Source organism: Lytechinus variegatus, chromosome 14 (genome assembly GCF_018143015.1).
Source record: "Lytechinus variegatus isolate NC3 chromosome 14, Lvar_3.0, whole genome shotgun sequence".
In the NCBI taxonomy this organism is placed as follows: domain Eukaryota; kingdom Metazoa; phylum Echinodermata; class Echinoidea; order Temnopleuroida; family Toxopneustidae; genus Lytechinus; species Lytechinus variegatus.
Window position 1 is genome coordinate 23,653,017 of NC_054753.1, and position 23,530 is coordinate 23,676,546.

At 35.4% G+C, this 23,530-nt stretch overlaps 1 protein-coding gene across 1 annotated transcript in view; it reads left to right on the forward strand.

Annotated features, from left to right (window-relative positions):
• The window catches only part of LOC121427232 (activated CDC42 kinase 1-like), a 50,681-nt gene that overhangs the window by 9,899 nt on the left and 17,252 nt on the right, over positions 1-23,530 (forward strand). Inside the window, exons 2-6 of the mRNA XM_041623536.1 lie at positions 184-475; positions 9,739-9,969; positions 10,655-10,807; positions 14,276-14,461; positions 20,589-20,680. Coding sequence (XP_041479470.1) covers positions 248-475; positions 9,739-9,969; positions 10,655-10,807; positions 14,276-14,461; positions 20,589-20,680 — 890 coding nt within the window. The 5' untranslated portion in view covers positions 184-247. The remainder of the gene's footprint in view (positions 1-183; positions 476-9,738; positions 9,970-10,654; positions 10,808-14,275; positions 14,462-20,588; positions 20,681-23,530) is intronic.

The window sequence follows — 23,530 nt, forward strand, 5'->3', positions numbered from 1 at the left end:
GTTATGCCTGAGACTTGGTTTATCTGTGTTTGTGTTTGTGTGATACATACTTTGAAGAGAAGGGATGGGTCATGGGTGATGTTGGTTGGGGAGAAATAGAATTCTTCAATATAGCCTATACATCAATAGAGACTTACATGTACTCTGACCAATAAGTTGAACTGTCTTTGTCCTTCCTTTCAGATTGATACCCATGGCAACTGTTTCATTGAACTGAAATATCTGGATATATAGTAGTTGCTCCACTATGGTGGACGAGGAGGGAGTCCAGTGGTTGGAGGAGCTCCTGGAGGAGACACAGCTCCAGAGGTTCCTTACCAAGATCCATGACGATCTCCAGGTGTCACGCCTGGATCACTTCCATTATGTGAGGACGGAGGACCTGGAGAATATCGGGATGGGGAGACCGGCAGCTAGGAGGCTCCTGGAGGCTGTGAAGAGGAGAAGGAGGAGATCCCAAAGCATTCTGGGAAGGGTAAGTCTTGTCACATTTTTTACGATCAATCAACAAACGAAGTGATTGATTCCAATTGATTTTGAATCGGCCCATCTATCATTCAATCAAACAAACCTTAAGTCTGTCAGTCCATCCAGCCGGCCATCCATCCTTCCATCCATCTATCCATCCATCCATCAAGCAATCATTAAAAAAAAGGAAAACACAATCAGACAATGAGCAATTATTCATTCATTTGGAAATAAATGGTGATGAAATTTAAAAAATGGAATTAATTCTGGTCCTGAACTTGTAGAAAGATTCTGTACATTGATATACTGCACACAACTATACAAAAAATGATTATTGAAAATTAAAACTTTATCATTATTTCCTTTTCAGTATTGTTGTCACACACAAAATACATCTGACATTATAAATTTTCAAAGTCAAGGTAAACAAATGCTCCTTGGCAATGCCCTGAAGTGTGAAAATATCAATATCATATATATTTTTGTTTTGTTCAATGTTATAGATTTTTTTTTTGAGAAGAATGTTCATTTAATACACTAGTTCTCAGAATCTCTGGCAGGTTGGGCCTGAGTGGGAAATACTGGTGTTAAATACCAGTAAATCCTCAATGTGTTTTTTGTTATAGGAAAATGGGAAGTACATGTACATGTGTAGTTGGAAATGCATGGAAATGTTATGAACATACAAGCTCCTTGAATATTTTCAGGTATTGCCTAGGGCCCCCCGTCTTACAAAGAGTCACGATTGATCCAATCAGTCATATATATATATATGGAAATCCATCGGTGTTATTGTTTTTTCTGCGGAAAATTCGAAAATGTCCTTTGTATACATACAAAGGCGAACACACCCAATTGTCAAGAAAACAATGAATGTATGAATATATAAACATCAGATCTAGAATTTTTTTTTTGAACAAACATGGAATTTGGACATTGGCGTCCCCTAAATTTTTTTTGGATAACCTTTTTTTTTTTTTTTTGCTTGCCAATTTTTTTTCCTGCGTCCCCCCCTAAATTCATGTGGAACCTCCCTGAAACGTGTGTTGTCCCCCCCTAAAATTTAGGTTGATGACCTTTTTTTTTTGCTTGTCAAAAATGTTTGGTTAGCAACTCCTGAAATTTAGGTTGATAACCTTTTTGGGGGCTGCTTGTCAAATTTTTTTACCTGTGTCCATCCCAAAATTTCAGGTGGACACCTAAATTTTTTGGCTTCAGCCGCCAATGAATTTAGATGTGGGTGTTGCTGGCTTTCCATAGTTGAGTTTGATCAGATCAATTGTAACTCTTTGTAAGACTGACCGGGCCCTGGTGTTTCTCATTATATTATAGCATTTCTCTGTAATGTACCTGTATCCTTGTACATGTACATCCCAGCATTTATAAATTTTTCCCAGTATTATTTCCCACAGGCTGGGAAATGGCCTCAGATAAATACATTTGCATGTAATTTGGGCATAATGAAAACACAAATATCAAAGCTGTATCATGTATATTGCAGAGAAGAAGTACCTTAATTTGTAGCCCCCCTTTTTTTAAAGTAATTGGTACATGTATATGTATATGTATTATTCACGTAATTGTACAGCAGTGAATGAATTAAGCCTTATCCTGCACCTATTATTTATTGACCTTATTTAATTCAGGTGAAATGAATGAAAATGCTTGCTAAATGCTAATGAATGACCCATGCCAAATAAAAATGCTACTGTGTACACATGTATGCTCAAATATAAATTGAATATTTATGTCAGTGGTGGATCTGGGGGGGGGGGCACCTGGGACCCATGCCCCCCCCCCCTCTGAGAGCCATAATCAACATTCTTCAATGTATGCCATTTTTTGTCTCACCTGCATAGCAGAGTGAGACTATAGGCGCCGCTTTTCCGACGGCGGCGTCAACATCAAATCTTAACCTGAGGTTAAGTTTTTGAAATGACATCATAACTTAGAAAGTATATGGACCTAGTTCATGAAACTTGGCCATAAGGTTAATCAAGTATTACTGAACATCCTATTAGAGTTTCATGTCACATGACCAAGGTCAAAGGTCATTTAGGGTCAATGAACTTAGGCCATGTTGGGGGAATCAACATCAAAATCTTAACCTGAGGTTAAGTTTTTGAAATGTCATCATAACTTAGAAAATATATGGACCTAGTTCATTAAACTTGGACATAAGGTTAATCAAGTATCACCAAACATCCTGCACGAGTTTCAGGTCACATGATCAAGGTCAAAGGTCATGTGAGATCAATGAACTTTGGCCGCATTGGGGGTATTTGTTGAATTACCATCCTATCTCTGTAAGTGTATTGGTCTAATTCATAAAATGTGGAAATAAGAGTAACCAAGTATCACTGAACATCTTGTGTGAGTAACATGTATAGTAGTTTTCAAAGTCAGCACTTCTGCTACATGTATGTTGAATCGCGTGATGCAGGTGAGACAGCCAGAGGCATTCCACTTGTTACACAAGTACATGTATGCTCCTCTTTTGAAAGTCACGCATACATTGTTCATAGAAATATATCATTTTTGGGGACGCAGTTAACCTCATTATTGGTTGAAAACCTTTTTTTTTGCTTACTGTCAAATTTTCCTCGGGGGAAAATGTGCCCCCCCCCCTTTCGAAAATCCTGGATCCGCCCTTGATTTACTTGTACATACAGTATGTACATGTATACATGTAGGTCATTCTTTTATTTATTATTTGTACATCGAGCAGAGAAATGATGTTGAAGTCTGCCCAAGCGTATCACACTATTGTGTGACATTGTATGCCATGAAACTGCAAGCAGAATGGACTGTAAATTATGGATGGCCTTGGATTAATTCGAGCCCTGTATTAGAAATAATACTGCAGAATAGAACCCCCCCTCATAAAAACTCTATTAATCATCGGCTTTCTGCAAGAAGGGAATTATCAACATTTTCTTTTTTTTTCTTTGCTGAAATGGAAACAGCATGTCATGAACTTTCTTCTGGTACATGTACCATTCTAAATGTGACGTAATAAGCAAAAAACATTCCAACGTGCTTTACGCACATAGACGCGTCCTTTCTCTGGAAACTGGATAGCACATTGCTTTCCTGAAGAAAAGACAGTTCTTTGTTCAACGTGCTTGCATGCATAGACCGATTCGCGCTAGTGTCCTTTTTTCCAGGAACTGGATTGCAAAGCGTTATGGCTTTTCTCCATGAACTTGAACAGAAGATTGCGCATTTTTGTCCCCTTGAAAAGGGCGTACAGTATTCATGCTTAAGATTAGAAAGCATTTGGAGTGTTTTAAATAAAATCACAAAATATCATGAAGAAAAAATCTTGCTTTGTCAGAAAATTTGAGAATTAGGACAGAAAATACACTAGCTGCTAAAAGCACAAAAATAAGGTCAAAACATAATTTGCATTTAATTCTTGAAAATGTATGTTTTGCGCACTTGCGTGCAGCGTGCTACATGTAATCCCTTCTTGCGGGAAGCCGACAAAATAAACAAACGATTACAAATTGTAATTTGTCAAATTGGAATTGATCTTCAAAGGAAACGGCGTATATTTTCATAACTTTTATTGTACACCTTATTGGAATCATATACAATGTTACAATCATGCAAAAAAAGTTTTAAACCTTTTTGTTTTTATTTGTGCTTGTTAAACGCTTAACAGTCTTAGATATTACTTGGTGAATACACTTTAATTTTTCACATTTTCCAGTAATGATAACATTCCATGTGACTCAGAGCTCTGTCAGCTGAGAGATGGCTGAACAGCAAGCTGTTCACCATAATCTGTTCAATGGACAGAAGTAAAAACTACAAATAAATTTGTACATGTATTTACCGGTACCCATAAAAGAAAGTGAAAACTAAACACAGTCCTATTATTGTGCATTCTTGCATCAGTTATGTTGCTCATGTTGCTGTAAACATGTACAATGTAACTTCAATTGAATTCTAGACATGTACATTAATAGAACTTGGGAAATATACCGGTCTAATACTACCGATTGCATGTAACGTACGGCAGAAATATAAAGGTACAGTTGTACAGTGTTTAGAAGTCCACATTTGCTGTGAAATTGCTGCATATTGATAACCTGTTCCAATCAGAGTACAAGTACAGCCAGTGATTATGAAGGCTGAATGAAGGAAGCCTCCATGAAAGGCTTTAAAGAAAGAAGGGCCAACTGGAGTGGTGCCAATTTGTTGTGGTGATTGATGTCGACGATGCCGAATGTCTAGTAGCTCAGGATATGAACTTTACAGTAGACTGGGCACAGACGAAATCATGATCATTCCCAGAAGTGGCCGATCGTTCCATTTAAATCCTTGGCTGTGTATGTGTGTGTGTGTCACCGCCAAGGAATGGAAAGCCACAATGACGTCCGATACCATTTTTCACAGTAATACCATTTCATGCCATTATTATCATTCCGGAAAATCATAAGTTGTTTTGTAAACTTTGACAAAGAGGTTTCTTTAGGGTGATTGACTATTTAGTGTAATGAACATGAATTGCATTCCATGAACTGAAGGCATAATAGATTGCACAGTACCTACATTTTACAGTATATCAGATCATAGTTGGGCTTCTCTGGAAAAGTTGTACAAGTAGGTACTGTAGATCTATACTTATTACCAAAACTCTTTGATTTCCATTTAAACTGTATTGAAATATTGTGCACAGGTAAGTAATTTTTAGAGTTTGCAAAGAAAAGTAATTGCTGAGTGTGACACATACACTGTAGGCCCGTATTCTGAAGTCAGGTTTAACTTAAACTCAGGTTTAAAGTTGTGGTTTAAGTACGGACAGCCAATTATTACATAAATCACTAACAGAAGAGATATCATACTTCAGCTCATTTGGCTCTCAAATATTTCATAATTGTCTAGGAAGAATTAATAGATAATTGTCTTCACCATCCATGAATCAGGAAAGAGCACAGTAAACATAATAGACAAACAACTTAATGAAAATTATGATACTTTTGGCTTTCCATACTTGAACCACAACTTTAAACCTGAGTTTAAGTTAAACCTGCTATCAGAATATGGGCCATAATGTATGTACAGTGTACATGTACATTGTGTTTATATTAAAGTACATGTAAAGGCATTTTGAGTATTTGAATGTTAAAAATGCTTTTTATTTTCTATGTCTTAATGCATAATTCCATGAATTAACAGTAATGGCTTTTCTGGAATTTCTGAATTTACTTTTTTTTCTAATTATTTTGTACATGTACATGTATCAGTATTTTATCATTTTAATGCATACATTCAGTGACAGCAGGTGACTTTGTTTTTTAATACTCTCAGTTGATACAGAACTACTTGTACACAGAATGTTCAAGGCTTCAAATTAAAATCCAGTCGAGATAATGTTAGAAAAAGAAATGAGCTCTGTCTTTATCATTTCATAACTTGAGAATGGCTACACAACTATCCTGTCCAGTATATTCATGTATTCTGAACCTAAAATGTAAGGAAATATGCTTATAATTTCAGGAAATATCCAAAATGAATTTTGTTTCAAAATCAGGGCAGGTTGTGCACTTAATGTGACCTTTGTGGTGATTTGTTTAAAGGGGAAGTTCACCCTGACAACAACTTTATTGTAGAAATAGCAGAAAAAATAATAAAAAATATTGCCGAAGGTTTGAGAAAAATTCATCAAATAATTAAAAAGTTATTAGAATTTCAATTATTTGATTTGTGACGTCGTATGCGAGCAGCATTCCTACATGTACATAGCAAATGGTAAAAAATCAATGAAATGTCATTTTCTCAGAAAATTGAAAATGGTTTTCGCTGTACCTTTTGTATATCAATAGACAAATCATTTCACACCCGACCTTGAATAGAAAACAAAATTAAGTCATCAGGAACCATGCAAAATTTGAAATTCATGCATTTTATATTACATAACAGATGGGGCAGCTGCTCGTTTATGACGTCACAAATCCAAAACTTTGAACTCTAATAACTTTCTTACTCTTTAACGGATTTTCATCAAACCTTCACCAATATTTTTTACTATTTTTTCTGCTATTTTTGCAACGAAGTTCTCTTCAGGGTGAACTTCCCCTTTAAGGGCCCATGTACATGTATATAGGGTGTGACAACCCCTTGAGTTCCAATTTTTGTTTCCTGGCAATTGGTCAGGTACATTTTATGCAGTACAGCTTTGCCTTTGGTCAGTTTTGGCCAAGTTTGGTTGTCGCATCCTGAAAAAGATTTTAGGAGGAAAATCAAGATTTACACATGTACATACACCATATTCAGCCATATTCTCTCATGCCAAGTGTAGTTGAAAATAATCTATGGTTGAATGAATTGCTGGTGTATATTTTAGGTACACTGAGGATGGAATGGAAAATCAAGATTTACACATGTACATACACCATATTCAGCCATATTCTCTCATGCCAAGTGTAGTTGAAAATAATCTATGGTTGAATGAATTGCTGGTGTATATTTTAGGTACATTCAGGATGTAATGGGTGGGGGGACTTAACTTTTTTTTTATATGACCAGAAAACCACTTACAGTACTTTAAGAAATAAGAAATATATAAAAGGTATGCATGTGATGTGTGCAGACATTATGAATTAATTTAAAAACACCCAAAATCCTGGAGAATTACGTACGAGGAGAAGGGTAATTTGTTTCTGACTTGAACTCAATTGTTTTTTCTCCAATATTGCCACCTAGAATTCTGTGATAACAGAGTATGTTTTACACAGCAAAAACTGTGGTGTTAGCCGGTGTACATGTACATAGAAGACCACACCAGTTATTTTACACCGGTGTTAAATTGGTGGTGTTAGTTTTACACCTACATTTATAGGTGTTATATTTACACTCTTTGGTGTTATGTTCAATGTCTGGGGTGTTATTTTAACACCTCATGGTGTGGTCCTCTATTAACACCAATTGGTGTCAGTTTTACATGTACTGTACATGTAACACCACAGTATAAGGGTTGGACATATGTACATGTAAAGGGATGATATTAATTATAAAAACACATACGGTAAAAAAAATTTATTACTTATTAGGGTCAACCAATTAAAATGTGTTTCTAATAGTTACTCTACATCTGGTATCAGGAAAGCACACACCCAGTTTCATGAAGCGAATACACTGTTCCGCTCGTAGCAAATCAGATGCAAGGATTTCAGTAGCTTATAACGAATAGTCGAAGAGAAAATCTCTGACCATTCATTTCACGAAATGTTCCCAAGAAGTGCAGTGCTGTCCCCTCTCCAGGTTTAGGATGTCAAATTAGCTGATTTTTGCAGTGTTTGTGTTTTTTCACTATTATTTTTTTTCTTCCAATATCACTAAAATTTCTGTGCATGTAGATCATGAGTTCATGTATGACAGCCATAGCACTTTATTGTTTCTAAGAGGTACATGTATATACATGTACATGTGTACGTACATGTACTCATTGCCTGGCTTTAGCACAGGGCCCTTGAGCATTCATTTTCTTCCACCAAGTACCTACATGTATTTACTACACCTAGGTGGAGAGTGGCAAATGTATAAATTATGCCTTGCCAATGGATGCGAGGGCAGCAGTGGGATTTGAACCTTTGACCTTGTGATTCAAATTCTTGAGATTAAATCCATTGACCCACAACAGTCTGTAAAATATTGGTCAATTTATAATCATAAAGATGGCATATATAGAAATTATTTTTAGATGATTGAATTTAGATTTAGAGAATAGTATTCTTGAGTGGGCCTTGGTTTAACTTTTTAAATAAAGAATTATTTCAGATCATGTTCAAGAATGCAAGGTTTTGCCACTTGTGTGAAACATCACCCTTAAAAATTGAAACGTGTATGTTTAACTTTGACATAGAAGTATATCACTCAGGTGCGTCCACACACATGTACAATGTACACCCCAATGAACATGTGCATTCAGATTACACAAGCATGCTCTATCATCCAAACCTCTGTACATACATGTACGCATTACCCGTACGCCTTAGCTTGGATTGGGCACGGAGAAAATTAGGCCGCCGCGGACCATTAGGTGGAAAGGACGGGAGAAGAGTGATGACGGCTCGACAGACAGCCCGCTTCTAATTGCCTACCCACCCTGCATGGCTGGCCCGATCAAACGGATTAATATTTCAGTATTTCAGGCATCAATTTATGCTCTTCTCGGACATACATTGATGAAGGGAGGATAGGGAGGAAGAAGGCAGAGCTCTGCTTCCTCGTGTTGGTGGTGCAGGGTTGGACGATGCCGTTTGGATATTTTTTTCATGAAACATGGCTTTAATTGGATGTACGTGCTAATGTGATGCAGACTCTTCCAGAAAGTCTTTACCTACACATAAATATAAGGATGACCTTTATTACTTGAATTTTAATATGAAGAATGTAAGTCCCCTCGTCATGATATTTGTGCGCTTGATTTGAAAATGGTTGTTTGTTACAGGTATTTGAAGAATGTACAGCATGTATCATTCAAGAGATTAACCTGTGAGAAAGTGTGATCGTATCATTGTACCAATATTTTAGTTCTCTTTGTCTTCTTATATGTAGCACATGTATTTCTTAAAACTGGAAATGAATTTACTGGTACATTGCACAGTTTACATTGTAAATGGATCATAGTTACATACAATGCTGAACATCTTATTACATGGTCTAGTTGATACAGTAGTCTTTATTTTTGTGTTAGAGTTGAAATTTAGAAAAAAAATGTCAAATTTTAGTGATAATAGATTATAGTTTTTAAGATGATACATTTATGTGCTTATTTTTTCTTACAACAGCACTGAATTTAAATTCAGATGGCTCAACAAACCAGTTGCGATTTCTTATAACTGGACAGGTTTCTGTGGCCTCAAGACTTCAGGCAAAGTTACAGTCACCATTCTTGAAATCACTATTACCTGATAAAACCGGAGAACAATAGATTCAGTTGACCGAATCTATTGTTCTCTGGTTTTAATAGGTAATAGTTGTACTGGTAATGTACCTGTAACTACATTAGATAGAATATTGTTTTTTTTTTTGACAAATCTCTCTATTAATAGTCTTTTAATCTTCCTTGACTGTCATTGTTCGATGCAAATTACAGCGCAGCGGCGGCAAGTGCAGTAGACAAATCTCAACGCTTCGAAATTTCAACTTGGGCCATACATGTTGGTGTATATTTTGTGATGATTATATGTTCATTTTGTCAATTTTCAGAAATATGACATTATTTTGAATGAATTTTTAAATTATTTTTTACTTCAGATGCTGAATTTAAGCAAATCAGACGGCACGACAAGCCGTTCGCGATCTACCAATGCAGGTCAGTCAGCAACCCAACCGCCACTTCAAAGCACCATGCCGGGAGCACGGCAAAACATGGAATCTCTAACGTGTCTTATTAGCGAGTCTGAACTAACCCTTCATGAGAAGCTGGGCAATGGATCATTTGGGGTGGTACGAAGAGGGGACTGGAAGACTCCCAGAGGCAAGAAAGTGAGTACATGTTTGCCCTGTTCACACAGCAGTATAAAACCAAATTAATTACATCAAAGTATGATATCACATCAAGGCTTGGTGGTTTGATAAAGAAAATAGAGTGAATAAAATGAAATGAGATACACTGAAAAAATGAAAATTGGTCTTACCCTGAATCTTCCTAATGCCAGTACATATTTGAGTGACCTCAAATTTTATTTTGGTTATTCAATCTTCTAATTGGTCAATAAATTTATCAAATTCAGATCAATATGAAATGTCTCCTATCAACTTAAGCTCCAAATATGTTTACAATGGGTTGTGTCATTATTCTCATTTGTTGGCATTGTGATAATTAAACTTCGGGTGAACCTAGTCTAAACTTAGAATTTTAGACCACCCTGCTGTTAAAACCTGGACCTTTACTTTTTTAAAATTTATTATATTTTTGTATTTTCCTATTGTCCTCATTTCATGCCACAAATTTTAAATATTTTTTTTGTAAAATTAGATGAGAATTCTTTTATTTTTTATTTTTAGAATATCACCCATTGTACTTGAAATTTGATTTGAATATTGAATGTGATTTTATATACATGTACATGTACGTGTTTGCATTTATGATGAAAAATTAAACCAATCAGTATGAAATAGATACGATATTAAATTCTTCTCATATTTTGTCTCTTTTTTTTCTGTCCAGGTTGAGGTCGCGGTGAAATGCTTACGGAGCGAGATGGTCAACCAACCAGGATTCTTTGAAGATTTTGTCAAAGAAGTGAACACCATGCACCTCCTGGATCACCCTCATCTCGTCCGTCTCTACGGGGTTGTCCTCTCCACCCCTCTCAAAATGGTGAGTTCTTCCTCTTTCTCCTTCAAAAAATGAGGATAATTCCTGTCTGATTGGTTAACATTGGTTTGACTTATGAAAAATCTGAGCTAGAAGGTCACACTTGTCACCTGTGTCTGTGATATGTTACAAAAATGAATCCCAGAAAAAATTGCGTTCGAAAGTGATTATTTATTGCTTCAAAAATTGAAATATAAAGTGACCGGAAACACCATCTTAATTTCATCCCATACACTTATTTGTACTATTTAGGCATCTATAAGACACCTATTTACAAAATCGGGTTTGCCTTGTACATTGTAGTTTTAGCTTTTCTTTCTCAATAATGGTTGTTTTCAGGATTTATTAGTTCTAATACATACACTTGTACACATGTTTCATCTTGGTTTGAAATTTTTTTAAATTGGCTGCTAACAAAGTTAAACAATACCTTTAATATTACATCCAAAATGATTATACAAGTAAGTGTCCTTTGGCCAAATAAGAGAATACATGTAAGTGTATAATTGACCATTGAACTTGAAAATGAATGTTGGTATGATGTTCATTATGTTTGTGAATCATTTCACATTGATTATTGAATTAATTGATTGATCATTCTTTTTTACTGGTACTGTATGTGGTTGACATTTCTTATGATGGTTTTGTAATCTTTCCATATCTGTAGCATTATGCATAGAGATTGTTTTGAATTCATAGAATCTGAAAACTTTTTTTAAGGTGAAATGGTTGAATAATCTAAAGAAACACAGATCATGGCCAATGAAAGGACAAGCCCACCCCAACCAAAAGTTGATTTGAATAAAAGGAGAAAATCAATCAAGATTGACAATGAAGATTCCATCAAATTCGGACGTAAAATAAGGAAACTTTGACATTTTGAACTTTCGCTTAATTTCACAAAATAGTTGTATGCACATTCCAGTCGGTACGTAAAATGAGCAGACTGATGACACCACCCACTCACTATTTCGTTTGTATTCATGAAATATGAAAATTCTAATTTTCTCATTGTCAAGACTGTCAATCAAAGTTTTATTCCTCCCTGAAATATGTTGAATTACCATTATTTTAATAGTTTATTTTCAAGTCAAGTTGGTCCTTATTGTCAAATCTGTAAACACTGAAATATTGTATAATTCAAAAAGAAAATAAATGAATAGTGAGTGAGGGACATCAATGACACTCATTTGCATATCACTGAGTTGTCCAAAGCTTAATGTAATAACTTTCTTATTTTACATCCGATTTTGATGAAATTTTCAGTGTTGTGCCTGTTTGATTTTTCTCTATCGATTCAAATCAACAATTATCCGGGTTGGACTTGACCTTTCATACATGTAGTTGAAGATTAGTCCAGGTGAATATTGGATACATGTAGGCCTATACAATATAAAATTGTACATGCAAGTTTGGACTACTGTCATACATTTACATGTGTTTTGTACACAGTCTAATTCCTCAAAGCATACTAGTACACATCACATTACAATCCTGCTTGCCCAAAGAATAAATTGAATAAAAGCCTGAAGTAGTAAAAAAGGTGTGGTGGGATCCTCGTTCCCACATCAGGGCGCCGTAACACAAAGGTTAGCGATTAATCGCAAAATGAAATGACCAATCAAGATCCTCGTTGCATGCACATTTTGCTACATGTGAGTAGACTGACTACATGTATGAACCAATCAGAACTATTCTGTGAAATTAGCGATCAATCGCAAACCTTTGTGTTACGGGACCCAGATAACCTAATATGAACACAGTCACTTCATGTAAAAATGCCTTAAATTCTTAATTTTGGTGACAAACTCGGTTTTATCCAATAAAATGTTGTATTGCCATGTCAGTAGCTTTTAACAGTACATGTTTGTGATAACATGCAATTAAATATTCTTAAAAGGAATATGAAACTGGGGCATCAAGTTAGCTACAAATTTGTCCAAAATTGAATAGGGAGGCTGTTCATGTGTCACATCAAACATCTTTGTCACATTGCCGGGGCAGGGGGGGGGGATGTTCATAGCTTTTAATAGTGAACTGATACTTGCGTAGATTTGTTTCTTTTTAGTGTTTCTCTCTCTTTCACAGCAGACACTTCATGTACACATAAAAAAAATCCTCATTACATTCATTATTAAGTCAATATTTACTAATAAAGTCTACTTTCGTTTGCCAAAACAATTGAACAAGCCAAGTAGCAAGCTTGGATATGGATTGAAAAGGGAAGTGAGGGCAGAGGGCAAAATGTTTGATAGCTTCCGTCCTGAAAGGAAAGATGGCAGGTCTGCGGTTAATATATACCGGTAGTTTGATTAGTAATATTTGGGGGATAAGTCTCTCTTTATGGATGAGAACAAAAAAAAGGCAAATAATCTGTAAACTTTAATAGAGCATGATATGGAGACCAGGGGGTTGTGTTACAAAGATTTGAGTATGACTTTAGACATACTTAAATGCCGACACGTACATGTTATGCAATGCGCGATCTTATAGATAGATACGCAGTAGTGCGCGTCCTAATGGCACGATCTGACCAGTGCGGTCAAGCCTTTTCTACCGCACACAACAAGGCATATAAGTGAGAGTCTATGTCATACTTAAATCTTTGTGAAGCCCCCCCCCGAATATGCAAAATGGGGGTTCTTCCTTGGATTATCACTTGAGTCAAATTTCACCTTTGTCAAGGAGATTTCTGTGGTCTCAAGAAATGTGACTTGGGCAGATTCACCCTCATCAACATGAATTTGATTGATAATATTTAAATGAAAAAAAAAATGCATCAGTACTGTTCATGGTCCGAACGGTCATTTTCAATCTATTTCCGAACCGTTACGTTATCATGAATTAAGTGCATTTTGGGTGCAGCTAATTTATCAACCCCAACCCTCAGCATCCTCTTCCATTTTTGTTTTGATTATATTTCTTAATTATATTATTAATATGTCAACAATGTACATGTATATTCTAACTTGTGGAAGAGTGGAAGAGCCGTGGTGTAGTGGTTCTGACTCTCGCCTTGTAAACAGAGGGTCGTGTGTTCGAATCCCACCGCGGTCTAGCATCCTTTGGCAAGGCGTTAATCCACACTTTGCCACTCTCGACCCAGGTGCTAAATGGGTACCCGGTAGGATGCGAAAGATATTGTATGTTTGATTTTGCCAGCGCCATAATGAGGCTGCGATGAATGCAAGGAATGCTCCCCAGGGAGTGGAAATTGTGCACTTTTCGTGCGGGATTGAAATGAATCCAATGACCGGGGTAATAATATGCTGTAACGCGCTTTGGGCCATTCTGGGAAAAGCGCTTTATAAAAATTGGCTATTATTATTATTATATTTTGAACTTATTTTGTAAATATTGTTTTATTTTGTAAATATTGTTTATTTCCATTTTTGTTGTTACATGTATCTGATATTATGGAAGTAACAAAATGAATAAATGAAAATTTATTTTTGTTCTGCCATGTTTCAGGTGACAGAGTTAGCCCCACTTGGTGCGTTGGTAGACAGATTACGTGAGGAGCCTTCTAAATTCCTCATCACCACCCTCAGCGACTTTGCGTTACAAATCGCATCCGGGATGAGTTTCTTGGAGTACAAGAGGTTCATACACAGAGATCTAGCAGCTAGGAATATACTATTAGCTTCTATGCAAAAGGTAAGTTAGAATACTCCCCAGGGAGTGGGGAAAGTGCATACTTTTTATGTGGGAAATACAGTACCCAATGACCGGTGTAATAACATATCTGTTCATTGTAAAGCACTTTAAAGAAGTTGTTCTGATGTTGTATTGAAGTGCTATGTAAAAGCCGAACTTGTATGTTAGTCATATTTGATGAGTTTTGGGTTCCGATTGTGAATCCTGTCAAAAAAAAGAAGTTTGATGGCATCATTATCCTGAATAAATATCGAGCTGGGTTTTCCCAAATTACTGGTACACTTTGTCATTTAATAGAGACTCACTGATCAGTGCCCACTGCCTCACAATTTTCACATGTGCATATGGAATGGCTTAAGAGGGCTGTAGAGGCATGCCTCTTTAAATACTCATTATTCATGCACAGTTTTTCAAAAATAATTTTTGTCTCGTCTGCGTAGCAGAGCCAGACTATGGGCCCCACTTTTCCGACGGCGGTGTCAACCCTGAAATCTTTATAATCAAGGTTAAGTTTTTTAAATGTCATCTTAACTTGAAAAGTATATGGACCTAGTTTATGAAACTTAGAGACATGTTACTGGGTAATCACGTATTTCTGAACATCATGCCTGATTTTCAGGTCACATGACCAAGGTCATTTAGGGTCAATGAACTTACACCATGTTTGGGGAATCAGTATCGAAATCTTCACTTAAGGTTAAGTTTTGAAATGTCATAACTTTTATAGAAAGTATATGGACCTAGCTCATGAAACTTACACATAGAGGTAATGAAGTATTACTGAACATTTTGCCGAGTTTCAGCTCACATGGCCAAGGTCAAAAGTCATTTAGGGTCAATGAACTTTGGGCATGTTGGGGGAATTTGTTGAATTTCCATCATAACTTTTTAATGTTTATGGAGCTACATGTAGTTCATAAAACTTGTACATAAGGGTAATCAAGTATCACTGAACATCCTGTGCAAATTTCAGGTCACATGACCAAGGTCAAAGGTCATTTAGGGTCAATGAAATTCAGCCATGTTGGGGGTATTTGTTGTATTGCCATCATAACTTGAAAGATTATGGATACAGTTAATGAAATGTGGACATGGGGGATCCAGTATCGTCGCTCATCCTGGACAAGTCGTAGGCCACTTGATCAAGGTCAAATGTCATTTAGGGTCAATGAACATTGTAGCATATTATATGTATGGTGCTGTTTGTGAGTAATTATTTTATAGTCATTTGCAAAGCCAGCACTGCTGCTATATTGAATCGCGTAATGCAGGTGAGACTGCTAGGGCGGCGCTCCACTTGTTGCAATTAATGGATACTGTGCCATTTAGGATCCAAATGTCATCTGTCGTCCGTCCGTCACAAGCATGTAATGACACATACATGTAACTCCACAACCGTAAGTCACTTTTCAACCAAACTTGGTTGGTAGATGGACTTGGGGGACCTGCATGTTATGCTGCAGTCTGAGGTCACATGGTAAGGTCAAAGGTCATTTTCAGGTCAACGTTAAAGTTTACATGCAAGACTCTATTATGACACCTAACTCCGCAACCGTAAGTCGCTTTTCAACCAAACTTGGATGGTAGATGGACTTGGGGGACCTGCATGTTATGCTGCAGTCAGAGGTCACATGGTAAGGTCAAAGGTCATTTTCAGGTCAACATTAAAGTTTACATGCAAGACTCTCTTATGACACCTAACTCCGCAACCGTAAGTCACTTTTCAACCAAACTTTGATAGTAGATGTACTTGGGGGACCTGCATGTTATGCTGCAGTCGGAGGTCACATGGTAAGGTCAAAGGTCATTTTGAGGTCAACGTTAAAGTTTACGTGCAAGGCTCTTATGACAAGTGTTATTCCATCCCAGTCATTTCACAATGAACTTTCGATATAATTCTCTTGCGTGCCCTCGCAAATCACAATATTTCTAGTTATTTTCTTAAGTGGGCGAGACGCAAAATTGCTTTTGCCTCGTTTTTTTGTTAGGTGGCATTTTACTTGACATATTATTTTATAACCCCTTATATTTCATCATTACATAATTTTTTTAAATCATGTCTGCCATTTTCAGTGGTTATTTCTTCTATCATGTACATACATGTACTGTGTATGTATTACCCATTGAGTTCTGTCTGTAATATGAACATGCAGCCCCCCCCCCCCCCTTTGAACCATTACAATGCTGGCTTATCTGGAGTAGTACAGGTCATATGTGATTGGAGTTTATCCAATCAGAGTCTATTAGTCATTCAGAAAAGCTTTCCTGTCACAAACTACACAATGCCAACTTAAAGGGAAACACCAAATATTGTGAAGGTCTTTTTACTATTAAGTAATGAATTTCATATCAAATTTAATGTATTGTAAGCCAGCATTGTATCATACACATTCATAAGCCTATGTATGCTATGATTTAAAATAAAATATTTTTATCATGGCTTGCAGTACTACAGTTTAATATAGATTGGTGGATTTTGAGTGATAATATGAAATAATATTTGATATTAAGGAAAAGAAGAATAATAATGATAGTAAAGATGATGATGATGAAAATGATAAGAAATAATGGTAACAATAATGATAAAGATGGTGGTGATGATATCAATGATATTAATGATAATGATATAACAAGAGTAATGACAACAACAACGATGAAGATGATGATGGATGATAAATTGATATTCATATATTGTACATGTACATAAGTACTACAGTAGTAAACAATGAAATAGTGCTCTATTTGCATTACATAGCATGATATTCTTTGTTAGTAATGCCCTTTTCATAAACCCATCCTCCAATTAGCCGCCTAAGAGTAATGTGGATAATTCAACAAAAATTGTGTTCACAAACTCCGAAAATAATCCGCACTATTTTTACGACCGCCCGTCCTGAAAAAGGTGGATAATCGTCATGACAACTGCACACGTCCCCTCCGATGCGGTTGTGTTGGAAAAGGGTGACCTTGTGACCACACCATGGCAATTATCCGCATTATTTGGAAATGCGTTCATAAAGTCAAAATCTGGTCCCGATGCTGCTATTATGCGGATAATAGCAGCATCAAAATAATGCGGATAACTCTGGTCCTCCTCTGATTTTACGGCCAAATTATGCTGCTATTAGCTGCATAATTGGGTTTATGAAAGGGGTATAAGACTTGCACAATATACATGGATAGCACAGCTACAAAATGTAGTTACTGCTGACCCATTTTTATATGCCAAATGTAAATTCTTCAAAAGCTGCAACTCAATGCAATTTACATTGTAGGAACCAATTTGAAACAAACCCAAAACCCACCCACAAACTAGATAATGATATCAAAACTGAAACTTCAAATGAGATAACTTTGATATTTGTTTATTGTGATTCATCGACCACAAATTCGCACTATGAATAAAAGAGTTTAGTTTCTGCATCAATTAGAATTGAAAATAAAAGTCAATCTTTTAATGTACATAAAGCATGTTACATACTGTGTATAATTGCAGAGTTTTCATTATCAGTTGAAGTTCTGATATTTTATAATGACCCCATAACATGCAGTATACAAAGTGCATGTGTGGTTTTTGTTGCGGTTATCATTGACATAAGTGTGGTTTCTATTTAAATCCTGTTTCTGGGCTAAATGATACATGAATTTCCTAAACCCATTTAAAGAGTGCAGAATCTCACTTGAACTACATGTAATATAGTGAAACCTGGTGCTAATACATGTACATGTATGTAATGAAACTAATACATGTATGTAGTGAAACATATTAGGCCCCCCCCCCTCTTGGACCCTTGAGATCCATAAAAATAATTGTACATGTAGTGGAAAATGTCAGGCATACACAATTAAAGACCCCCCCCAAAAAAAAAAGGGGGGGGACATTTAAATCATCTTCATTCTGAAGTCGAGATCCTCTCTTTTTTCAGAACAAAAATTACACCCTTTTAGAAAATCATGGATCCACCCTTGCCCCCCCTCCCATTTCTTCTTCTTCTGTATCCTTCCTCCGCTGTATCGGAGATCCGCAGTTTGATACTGCATTAATGTTAGCGTTACATGTTTTGATATTGTTATTACTTCCACACAAGACAAGATTATATTACAAGAAGAAAGGCTATTGAATTGAAATAAGAATCAACCTCACAGAGTACTCAAAGCAGTGCAAAGGAAGCATTTAAAGGGGAAGTTCACCCTGAAGAAAACTTCGTTAAAGAGTTAAAGAGTAAGAAAGTTATTAGAGTTCAAAATTTTGGATTTGTGACGTCATAAACGAGCAGCTGCCCCATGTGTTATGTAATATAAAATGTATGAATTTCAAATTTTGCATGGTTCCTGATGATTTAATTTTGTTTTCTTTTCATGATCGGGTGTGAAACGATTTGTCTATTGATATACAAAAGGTACAGTGAAAACCATTTTCAATTTTCTGAGAAAATGATATTTCGTTGATTTTTTACCATTCGCTATGTAGGAATGCTGCTCGCATATCACAAATCAAATAATTGAAATTCTAATAACTTTAATTATTTGATAAATTTCTCTCAAACCTTCGGCAATATTTTTTATTATTTTTTCTGCTATTTTTACAATAAACTTTTTGTCAGGGTGAACTTCCCCTTTAAAAGGACAAGTCCATCCCAACAAAAAATTGATTTGAATAAGAAGAGAAAAATCCCAACAAGCATATCACTGAAATTTTCATCAAAATCAGATGTAAAATGAGAAAGTTATGACATTTTGAAGTTTTGATTCATCTTACATTTAACAGTTATATGCACATCCTGATCGTTATGCAAATGAGGAGACTGATGACATCATCCACTCACCATTTCTTTTGTATTTCATTATATGAACTATTCTAATTTTCTCCTCATCGTCAAGTGAAACAACGATTAATTCCTGAGCATGTAGAATTAGCATTGTTCAATACTATATGGTTCAGTCAAGTTGGTCCTTATTGTCAATTCTGTAAAAAATGAAATTTCAAACAATAAAAAAACAAAAGAAATAGTGAGTGAGGGACATCATCGACTGTCTCATTTGCATGTCATTAAAATGTGCATATCACTGTTTTGTGAAGAATAGTGAAACTTTAAAATGTAAAATGTATATCATAACTGTCTGATTTTACATCTGATTTGATGAAATTTGTAGTGTTATGCTAGTTTGATTTTTCTCTGTTTATTCAAATCAACGATTTTCTTGGGTGGATTTGACCTTTAAGTGTTATAAGCACTCTTCAAGTCATTAATCGTCTTTTTAACAACTAAACAATATTATGCAGACCTGATTGTGTTTTGTTCTGTTTTTCAGCATCTTGCCAAATTGTGTAGTACTAGTACAGTGCATGTTCATGTATGCAGACATCCGATTCATTTCCTTTATCAATTAACGTATCATATATTTAGAAACTGGAAGTACTAGAACTATTATTGAAGCATTTTTAAAGGTAGAGATAAATTGTAAGAAAAATATGTTCAAAATTAAAGAAAATTATTTGTGTAATTATGGATTCACACAGTCATTTAATTATTTTGCATGGAAGGAAAATGCCTTATTTCTTTGTTTGACAATGTTAATGTTTTTCATGGAAAGGATTTATGTTGTCATTCAAACTGATTTTAAGTTCAAGAAACAATAATTCCATGACATGCGCTGATGTTATTGATGTACATTGCCCATTTTACATGTATACAGCAATAGTAAATTTATTATTTTGTTAATTTTCTTTTTAATAACTTATTGTTCGATTTTTTTTCAGTCTTCATTTTGCTGAGCATAAACTGGCATAAATCTGTCACAACATAATTTTTTTTCATTTTATTTCATTTCATTCATTTCATTTTCAACAAAATATAAATCAAATAAATACAATCATAACAAGTCAACATCATAAAAAAATATACCAAGGTCATAAATATATCAAGGTCACTTTGCCACCAGTATTGATTTCAACTACATCTATAGAAACCATTGTTTTAATTTGCTTTTTAGATAGGTTCTGTTTGAAGTTTTAATCATTATTGGTAATGTCCTTTTCATGTACAATTAAACAATCATTATTTTGCCATCAATATAAATATAGATGTACATATTGCCTTCATTTCTTTCCTCATTAATCTTTCAGGTAAAGATAGGTGACTTTGGACTTATGAGGGCGCTCCCATCAGCGACCAACTATTACATCATGACAGAACACAACCAAGTACCTTATGCATGGTAAGTACAATCATAATGTGGGTGCGTCGTGGTCGAGTGGTTCTTACTCTCGCCTATGAAACAGAGGGTCATGGGTTTGATTCCTAGCTATGGCGTGTTTTCCTTCAGCAAGAAATTTATCCACACTGTGCTGCACTCGACCCAGGTGAGGTGAATGGGTACCCGGCAGGAGTAATTCCTTGCATGCACTGAGCGCCCGTGATGGTAGCTCGAGCTAAAGCAGGGGTAATAATAGCAGCGCTTTGTATCCTCAGGCAAAAAGCGCTTTATGAATCCAGCTATTATTATTATTATTTACAATTAAAAACTTACATACTTTCAAGATCACCTTTGATAAAATATACATGTTTGTGAAAATGAAAATATATTTTCCACATTTGGGTTTGGAACAGGTTAACAAAAAATGGCAAAATTTTGACTCGAGGTTGATTTACTAAATAAAGAAAATCCTTGAATGAAATGTACATATATGCCCGTATTTTGAAATCTGGTTTAACATAGACCGTAGTCTGACTTTGTGCTTAATTATGGGAAGTGAAAAAAAAAATTGTTAACATTGTTTGTTTCTTATGCTTACTTTGCTCTTTCCTCATGCTTTATAATGGTGAAGAAAACAATTCTGTTTACTATTTCATGACATTTATGAATCATTTGAGTGTCAAATGAGCTGAAAAATTGAACTTGTACTGTTAAAGATTTTGTATCAGAATTGGCTATCCATAGTTATACCCCAACTTTAGATCCGAGTTTAAATTTAATCCAAGCTCAAAATAGCAGGCTATAGGATTCAATTCTTATAAATGAATATGTGCTTTTATATTTTGCAAGGTATAAAAGAAAAGTTCAGTTTTTTAAAATGTGTAATTCAGGCAAACAAAGGAACTTTAGATAGAGTTTAAGTCAATCCTGAGGTTAGAATGCGGACCGTCAATCAATTTTTAAACATGAACTTGCTTTTATATCACGCAAGGTAGATAAAAGTTCAGTGTTTTGAAATGTGTAATTCAGGCAACAAAAGTGACTGTGACAGCGTCTGTGCCTCCCACTTTCCATTTTTAGTTTTTCCGACAAAACTATCCACCCACTTGTGCCCCAAGTCACATGACTATTCTGTACATGCATCAGGAAAATGTTTGAATGTATTCACAATTACAACTTTGCAATATTGTACTATAGCAAGTTGCAGCATACACTGTACGCATGTTCACATGACACAACTTGAGATTAGGGTGTAGCTCTAAGCGTAGAAAGTTGTGTTTTCATTCTTATTTGCATTTATTATGAGGACATAACCCTGATTATTTTTTCTCAGTGATACAGGTAAAAATGCACTTTTTCTATTAAACTTAATTTGAATGAATTACATGAATTGTGCAAATGTAATTAGTTTCCTCATTACCATTTAACTGAAGGGAAAAGGAAAAATGGGTAAGGGGGGGGGGGGGGTAGTGAGGGGGACTGGTCTGCAATGCTGGCCCCTGAAATACAATTTTAGATTAGTTTTAATGTGCAACCAGTTTGAACTTAGAATTGATTCCAATAAGTTGTTTTCTACGGTATTAATGCATTCATTTAGTAAAAATTGATGCCTTCTAATTGTGTTGGAGCTCATGAAATCTATCTTTAAAAAAAGACTGATATATAATTTGGGAGCACCCCCCCCCCCCCATTAGACTTAAAGAGAAATTCCAGTAGTTGCAGTAAACACTGATTTCATGAGAAAGTCTGTAAAACCTGGTTTAATTATCAGTATATCATCGAGGATCTAGATCTGGTACAGTTACATACACTGAACTTTGTGAAATCTTGAAATCTACGCTGAAAAATGTTCACACTGAAGAACACCAACACAGATAGGCACACGTGGGACAGTGCATTATTGTTGCTGGAATAAAGACCCGATGGAAGTGACCGAATCCGCGCTTATTTTGCTTATTTCTCAGCATTTACACAATTTCTTCCAGAATCCTTTCGCACATATTTTTTATTCATACAAACAGACACTTGGGTGGTCATTATATTAGATTCTGTAAAAAGTCATTTTGAGATCGTTACCAAAACTGGAATTTATCTTTAAAACAGGGGAGTGTTTCACAGTAAATGTGACTTACAGTTGCACTAAAAGTTGTGGTAATGATCTCAAAATGAGTTCAAACAGAATTCAATAAAATTACCACCCAAGTGTTTGTATGTTTTGAACAAATTATGTGCCGAATAACTCTTGGAAAAAAATGTGTAATTGCTGAAAAATAAGCATGGAATTCTATGAAATGTCAGGTATTTTTCCAAGTAATTTTAATATACTGTCCCACATACATGTATGCTTTTTTGTGTCAGTGATCATTAGAATTGGCATTTTCAGGTAAAATTTCACAATTTCACAAATATAAGTTTATTTCAATGTACCAGATCTAGAACTATGATAATATTGCAATTAACCTTGATTTCGAAGACTTTCTCATGAAATGATTGTTTGCTTCAACGACTACTTCTACCTTTAAATTTCATATGTATGCAGTATATAATGCATCACCACGTTGGTCAGATCACACACGTACGAGATGCATGCTTCTTTGTAGCCATCAGTCAGGTTACACGTCGAATATTAATATGTGAATTGGCTTTCAGCATGATTGTAAGGGGTGTTGCAAGAAAAAATTTGCAATTGATTGCAAATTTTATAATATAAATTTGCAAGTGTTATACCAATTGTAACTAGAGTAAATTTTATGGCTCAATGCAAAAAACAGATTAGCAATCAAGTGCAAATTTGCAATTACTTGCAAGATTTGTTATTGATTGTTTGAAAGAAAATTTACTTGCAATTGAGTGGCAGTTGCCGAAAAATCT